Source organism: Triticum urartu, chromosome 6A, assembly GCF_056163025.1.
Source record: "Triticum urartu cultivar PI428250 chromosome 6A, HENAU_Tu73, whole genome shotgun sequence".
NCBI lineage: Eukaryota > Viridiplantae > Streptophyta > Magnoliopsida > Poales > Poaceae > Triticum > Triticum urartu.
The window spans coordinates 113308702-113317005 of NC_141878.1; the positions used below are offsets into that span (position 1 = coordinate 113308702).

At 47.3% G+C, this 8304-nt stretch overlaps 1 protein-coding gene across 1 annotated transcript; it reads left to right on the forward strand.

The window, feature by feature from the left end:
* Window positions 1-3183: 3183 nt before the first annotated feature.
* Window positions 3184-6409, forward strand: LOC125516632 (uncharacterized). Its single transcript, XM_048682002.2, has 8 exons — window positions 3184-3714; window positions 3813-3893; window positions 3977-4036; window positions 4542-4585; window positions 4755-4797; window positions 5688-5759; window positions 5837-5938; window positions 6011-6409. Exons 1-8 carry the CDS (start codon window positions 3394-3396, stop codon window positions 6134-6136), a joined length of 849 nt encoding a protein of 282 aa, XP_048537959.2. The 5' UTR covers window positions 3184-3393; the 3' UTR covers window positions 6137-6409.
* Window positions 6410-8304: the final 1895 nt, after the last annotated feature.

The window sequence follows — 8304 nt, forward strand, 5'->3', positions numbered from 1 at the left end:
GGCCACCGCCGCTTCCCACGGGTCCAGCACTGGAGAGAGAGAATGGCCAGATCCAGAGCCCTGCGGGCCGGATCCGGGCACACCAACCCTCTCCGAGCGCTGCGACCACTCCGGACCCGAAGCCCGAGCCTCGCGGTCACGAGCCACCTGCTCGCGCGCCGCCTGTTCCGCCTCCAACTTGGAACGGAGCGAGGCCTCGAGCTCCAGATCCACCGCGGAGGAAGGGGAGTCCTCACGGCGTCGCTTGCTGCCCGAGAGCGCCTCGCAGGAAGAGCCCCGCGACTTGTCCATGGATAGCACCACAGCAAAAGGAAGGAGGAGGGGTGGAGGTGGGGAGGATCTAATGAGGCGACGAATGGGAAGACGGTGACGGCGCAGATCGGAAGCGGAAGCCGGAAACCCTAGCAAAGGGGAGGAAGAGCCGCGGGGGACCCATAAATAGCCCGTCCGAGCCGTGCCCACCTGGGCCCGACTCGCCACATGGGCCAAAGAAGGTTGAGGAGTAGGAACCCGGACGATGGGCCCAACTGGGCCGGATGGGACCAGAGGGGGGAAATCTGCCACCGACGAAAGAGGGGGAGGAGAAGCAGGCCCACTGGGCAACGGCAAATCGCAAGGCCCATCAAGCCCACCCGAGGGGACGTCCCGCGGCCCGATGGCCATCGTGGAGAAATCGAGATCTAGGTTACACGATGCCACCAGCGACCCCGCCTTCGCCGCCGCCGGCGACGAGGCCGCCGCAGAGGCTGCAGGAGAGGGGGATGGGAGGCCACCAAGCTCCCCATCAGGTGCACTGCCCAGGACAACGAGATCAGGTGACGCAACAGCAAACTTACCAGACTTACGCCGCCGCCGAGAGATCCGAATCCAGCCATCGACCGACGAGGACGCGGCCACCGACCAGCCCCGGCCACCAGGAGCGAACTTGCGGGGACGAGGAGCGGCGGAAGGCACCAACACCCCCCAGCACAAGGCACGGGACCACAGGGGGAAGGGACCGACGACCGCAAATCCTCATCATCAGAAGCAAGGGCCCAGAAACGAGATCCGAGCACCGGCAGCGGTGAAGACAGAGGCGAGAACCCCACCCACGGGGAGCCAAGGGAGGGGAGAGAGAGAGCACCTGCAAGCGGAGAGGGGGATGACCGGGCACCAGCCAGCGGGTCAGGGCGGGGAGCGGGACGGCTAGGGCAAGGAGGGGAGGAGGGGGAGGAGGAGGCGAGGGAGGAGGGAGGGAGGGGATCCATCTCGCCCTTTGTTTGAATATACCTAGAAGCCCGAGTCTCATGTTGCATGGCTGTATCCTGTATGTGCTTAGCTAGAGGAGTCACGTTCGGAGGTAGTTGAGTAGTGGCTGTTCCTGCTGTACACACACACTCTTTGTATATTTGTACAGCTATAGAGTAGTCAACGTAGTGGTAGCAGTTTGCTCCACTAACGCCATCAGACATGACGTTTCTATGTTGGCCGGTAACGCCATGGGCTATGGCGTTTGTGAAAACGCAGCACAGTTTGGCGTTTCGGACTGCCACTTTCGCAGGATAGTAGTGCGAGATGGTTCGATGTTTTTACGGAGGGCAGAAACATCACGATTTGTGGTGTTTCTGAAAAGGGTCAGATAATAAAATAATATTTGGAGGAGTTTATTTTGTGTTTAAGAATGTGTTTAGTTGTCTGCATATACTTTCATTAGGTCCGTGCGGGAAGAATCCGGCCTATTTGGTTACCTATACTGTTGGACCTATATAACATGAAACTTAAAGCATCTCTGGGCCTGACTCATTGGAAACGCTTAGAAGTTTCTTGCGAGCGAGGCCGAGGCGAGTGCAAGCGAACTGCACGAGTGAAGATTGGATGGATGCAAGGTGATTATATGAGGTCTTCTTCAACCTAAGTAAGCTTCTATGTAACCTCCTCTCTTCCTTGTCCCTCTGATTTATATAATGGTGCTTTGATTTGAGGTAAGCTCCACACAAAAAAGATGCACCTCGATGCTACGGTTTCATTCAGGCGATCGGTTTGTAATTTAGTCGGTCATAAGTTCTTAATTTCGTGTTCCCGTTTGAAGCTATTCTGAACGAATTTTGTTAGATTCGTCGCACACAATTGATCATTTAAAATTTTCTTTGACCAACAGCCTAATCTCGCAGTTCCTCCCAACATTCGTGTTGTAAGTTTTTGGTTTCGATGATCGTATCTTTATCTCTCTTTGAACAACAGTCTACTGCACTAACGTCGTCATGTCGAGCTTCTTTGTCCTCTGCTCAGAGCCCTCCTATTCGCCCATCTAGACACGAAAGCGCTTTTCCTTGATCTCCTTGCCCACATCCTACTACACTAGAGTCGTTTCAGGCGTCGCTCATCTCGGCCTACTATGTCGTCCTCCTACTGCGGTGACGTTGCAATGGCGCGCACACTACTTTCTTGTGTCATCTGCCTCTATGCACCATGCAGTTCGCCGCGCCGCAGACGAGGTCGGTCATCTTGGCCTCCACTCTCTCTCTCGCCCTACTACACTGGAGTCGTTTCCGGCGTCGATCATCTCGGCCTCCTCTCTCGTCCACTGCACTGACGATATCATGGCGCGAGCACTGCATTCTCCTTCTCTGTCGACTGTCTTTGCGCGAGCATCACAACTAGTTCGCCGACGGTGTCGCTTGCCGTGCCGTCGACGGGGTCGCTCGCCCACGGCTCCATGCTCGTCATGTCGGACATGACGCCACGGCCACTATCCACCGCAGTCGCCATGCTCCGACGCACACTGCATTTCTTCCCCTCTTCCTCTGCTAGCTCTTAACCATATGTGCTAAGTGCAAGGGCTAACTCTTAATCATACCTCATGCGTGCAACTAAACACCGTGTCCATGTGCCGCTTGGGCCATGCAGACAACCAAACAAAGTGCACTTACGTATTATCTAATGCAGGGACCCTAGATGCAGGCAACCAAACAACTTGTAGATGATGCATTAGAGCCTGTTTTTGCTCAACCAGACTGGGTTGAGAAGTGTATGCCATACAGGTACTCTTCACAACTTGAACCAAACACGCCCTAAGTTTTCTGACAAGGTCAAAACAGTGATTTTGGCCGCATACAAACCCAGGTGCTTCCTCTGCGAGTGATCTCAGCCGTTGGATTCCTTCTTTCTAAGCCGTTGGATAACTGAATCACATGACACCCATTCTTCAGAATATCATCTTCAGTGGTGGCCGTATCTTCTTCCTCCTGGCGGTCCCGACATCCGCGCGAGCCCAGCCTCCAGTCCGCCCCGGCCGCCGTGCTGCTGCGGTGCTGCCACCGGACGCCGGCCCCTGCCTCTCCGACTCCGCTCCGGCCAACACTCAACCCTGGCCCCGCCACTGCCCGAGAGCACAGATTGGGGATAGGGGGTGCTATGCTTCGCCTTGGCCTCCATCCTTGCCCCCACTTCTCTCCGCCGCCATCCCACCCCACCCTCCCCCGCCGGTTGGCCGCCTCTCCGCTCCCAAGGCCACCCTTTCCATCCGCCGTCACCGCGCCCCGAGCTCGAAACCCTCCGCTTCAGGCCGCCGTCAGCGGAGCCGCCTCCGGAGAGGAACGGCGGGGCGCGGATGGGGACGAGGAAGGCGCGGACCTGCACGAGGCGCTCACCAAGACGCGGCGGCTCGTCGAGTGCGCCATGTTCGCATCCGTTGCCGGTCTCGCCTACTTCCTCAGCAACTCCCTCGCCATCGAGGTCTGCCATGCTTTTCTGCTCCCATTTGTCTTTCTATCTGTTCATTCATTCCACTGTTGATGGGTACATGACACTGCTGTCTTCGTTTGCTGATGCAGAATTACTTCAGCTGTTTTTTTCCGTTGCCAATAGTCATCTCCTCCTTAAGATGGGGATTAGAAGCCGGCAGGAAAACTATGGTAAAGTCTGATCAAATGGTTCACCTGGCATATATAGCTTTGATGCATTTTATTTTGGTTTATTTATGGCATTGCCTCATCAGGTGGCTACTGTTTTACTGCTCTTCACATTGTCTGGCCCTGTCAAAGCGTTGACTTATCTGGTAAGTATCTCTTTTGTGACATGATTCATATCATACTTGTACCAACGGCATGTGCTTGGTTCGAAACATCTAAAGTTGGCAACTCACATATGCACCTTCAAACTAATGGGTGTTGGTGCTGCAATTTGAGTGTTGAAACGGGGACTTCAACATCATTGTCATTGAAATGAACACCAGCTCCATTTTCCAGAACAAAAAATCAGTCTATCTTAGCGCTACAAGAAATCAATATTCTGAGCGAAAGAAATTATTTAACTAGAGACTTCAAGCTATGACAGGAACGGTTAACATTTACCAATCATCTAACTACAGTATTCCATTTTTCATTTTAGTACTTCATTTTGGTGTTGTTGGTAAATTTACCATGTTTTCCCCCTTAGCTTCTCTGTGTATATTGGTTCATTTTCGTTGTGTCTTCGTTGGGACTTGAAAGATTTAAAGAACCCTGCATTCATCCGTTATGACTGAAGACAGTCTTACATTCATTGGCCTTGTTTTCCTGCAGCTTATGCATGGAGTAGTTGGTCTATCCATGGGTACTATGTGGAGGTGAGGAATACAAAGGTTAAAAGGTGAAGCTTTCGCTTTCACCTTTAGCCTGTGTCACTTAAAGTTAATGATATATCTGCATCAGAGGTGCATGTATGCAGCTGTAGCTTCCAGTCGATTTATATTGACTTTGAGTAATAGTAACATTTTTTCCCTCCTCTATCATCAGGTTGGAGACCAATTGGATTGTTTCCATCATAATCTGCGCAATTGTAAATATCTTTTCTCAATTGGTATTTCATATCTATAGATGTATTTCTGATCATGTATGGATTACACATGAACCTCATAGCTTTGGATTGGAACTTGACAACATTACCATGTAGTTTCTATATGAAAATGTGAATCAGATTGTCTAGTTCATGATTGCTAATAGTTGCAAATCTCTGTATTATTTCTTGTACGCCCCTTAGATAAATGGTTACCTTTGTGTTGTTCTGTCACAAAATTACCAAGCAAATTAAAACCAACACCAAAAATGCTTACGTTGTTTTCATTATGTTTAACATATGAAATAGCAAATTGCAATTGCTATCATTTCAGGAAGGCAACACATTGCCAGTTCATGTTTCTTCTTAACTTTAGATGATGTCTAATTTCACCCAACGAAACTTCCTCATAATAGGAGAGTAGAGGTGGAAGAGTCTGGTGCATAAGCTCATGTTCCCTTGAGGAGAAAGAAGGTAGTTGATAGGTCCACCTAATATCAGGATTCAGGATCGTTGGGTGGAAATAAGTAAACAGCCAGTTTTGCTAATAACAAATACAATGAGAAATGGATACAAAGATCCAGATTTTCTTAGGAACTAAATTCTTGCCGGTTGTGATTGTCGACGTGAGATCTCTCTCAGTTCGCCTGACTTGATCAAGAAGCAGAAAAGAACAAGGGAGAAGTTGGAGGAGAATTCAGAGCTTTGTTCCTATCGTTCCTGAAAGACGGGCTAATATCGCCAACACACACTAAAACGGCCCACTGGCCCCACTTGTCATAACTTAAACACACACTTCTTTCCGCACCACCTGGTACATAGCGGGCACACGAGTGGTGCTACTCTTACTTTTAGTCCTTAAATTGAATGTCAGCTGACAGCTTGCTTTGCAGATACGTGCAGTGGGAGCTTGTGGATATGTGTTAGTGACATCGTTCTTGATACGAGAAAATATTTTTCAGTTGGTATGCCTACTCAACACTATTAGACAGTATGATTGGAGGGGGGTGGGGGTATCTTCTTTAACTTCTACTCATTTCAGATAACCGTTAACATACATGCCTCCTTGACGTACATTCTGGCGGCGGCTGGTGTGAACACGATTGCATCCATGGATGCAATATATGTTATCTTTGGGACACTGGTAATTTTTAAGCTGCCAAACTACACTTATAGGATGAGCTGGTTCAGAAAGTAACTTGCCTTTCTTTGGCAGGTTCTGCTCAATTCTGGATTCTTTGTCTTCATACTGCATATAATTTACACAATCTTCCTGACTAAGCTGGGAATCAAGCCTTCACTGAGGCTTCCACGATGGCTGGGGAAAGCAACGTCTAGTTGATAGGTAGAATGCCACCATACTAATTTGTAGTTGAAGATTTGCTCCCATGGCCTTTGTAATATGAGCATTGTTGTCCGGCTTCCTGGTAGATGATTGTGGTTTTACCGACAAGATTTTTGTTGGTTGTGATTCTGCATTGGTGGCATTGACTGATCGACAAGTGTTGTAGAACTTGTGAGACTTGTCGAGTATATTGCCTCGGTCACGTCTTTCATTTAAACTTTTGTATTTTTGCAGTGTTTCTGTTAATATATAATTTAGAATTTTGGGGCATTACTCCATTCGTCTGAAAATCTAAGTCATATTCATTTTATCCAAAGTCAAACATTCTTATGTTTGATTTTCTGCATTCCCTTTACCTACATCACACCGGTTTACAGGGTTACATGGCATTTGAACAAACTCTAACCCTAGCTAGCTAGAGACAACATTTATGTATTGCTTGGTTGATGCTGCCGGGGAGTAAAACAGGGGTACGATTGGTTTCTGCCGGTGGACATCCAGCTCACTTTCTTGAGATATTTACCATCTCCTTTGAACTTCTCGAACTCTTTTTCTTATTGTTTTCCTTTCCAAACCACAAATCTTGTCACCCAAAACTACAAATTGCCTACAATGATTTTGCAATACAAAATACTTTCATGAGACATTTACTATCCTTTTACTTTTGCGTTTCCCCCTTGCAAGTTTATTTATTTATTTTTTGAATCAAAGTGGTTACCCGCCGTCCCAACTTTTATTAAAAGCAGAGGCAAACAGTGTAACCATCATTCAACAGCTCTCCGTCGCAACCAGAAAGTAGTTGCGGCGGACTTATTACAACTTAACAGAGATAAACAGCGGAACACAAGCTACTAGAGTACCATATAACCTATTGAACACCAACTGGACATCTCCAAGTGATCCTAAGGAGCTCCCCACGGTGATGATCGAGCAGCCGCAGGCATTTCATGAGCATAGTAGCTTGAGCATCTGCGCACAACACTTTCCATTGATCAACAAACGCTCCTACCAAACCCAGGTTGCGTTTCTTGCTTTGTAACGTTCGACCCTGAGAAACAAAATCGTTGCGAAGCAACCATAAGCTCCACAAGGTAGCAGTCGTAACCATGTTGATGACAGCAGCCTGCTTCTTTTGTTGCCGAAACATAGCTAAGGAATCAAAAGAACAGGGAATTGGAATATCAAGTACACCAACCACCACCTTTCAAGTATTTTTTTTTGCAACAATGCAATCAAAGAATAAGTGTTGAATAGTTTCCAATTCATTGCAGAATACACAAGTAGGATCAGCCACATGGCGCCGTTTAGCTAGATATCTCTAGTTAGACTTCTAGTATTATGTAAGATGAGCCAGAGAAAAATATGAATATTTGGCGGGGTCTTAATTTTTCAAATACATTCTGTAAGATTAGAAGATATCCTATCAAAATTGATTAGCTTGTACAAGCATTTCACAGAGTATGTGCCAGAAGGATCAAGGGACCAAACAAGAAATATCAGCTTCAGAAGATAGAACAATTGGTTTCACCCGAGAAATTAACTCAAATCAACTATTGAGAGTTTGTTCATTAACACATCTCCTGAAAGTTAATTTTACAACTACACCATCCCATACTTGGACAACTGAAACATCTTATTGCTAGCAAATCAAACAGATCTCATAACTGAGTTTTGAGTGAACAATCACCCAACCATGTTTCTTGCCAGAAGGCAACTTTCTGTTCATTACCCAGCTTCCATCTACAAAATGTTTTAGCAGCAGAAAAGGCCCAAGATATACATTTCCAAAAAGGAGAACCCAAACCAGGTTTAGCCCAAAGAATATTAGGTTTATCAGTAGTGCACTTATTCCAGTCACTTGGCCGGTTATCAAAAAATCTTTTGCTCCAAGAGGCTAATAAAGCCATGTTAAATCCCTAGGATTAGGGACCTCATACCACCCAAAAAAATCTAGAGATAAGCCCCCAGTTTGCAAGATGGTACTTCTGTTCATCCCCAACATTGTCCCAAAAGAAATGAGTCATTTGAGAAGTCATGGCTTCAATGGTCCGTTTAGGAAACTTAATCATGGAGATGAGATAAGTAAGAATACTGGCAATACAAGTAGTAAGCAAATTAAGCTTACCCCTGTAGTATAAATTCCTGCCAAGCCAGCCAAAAATATT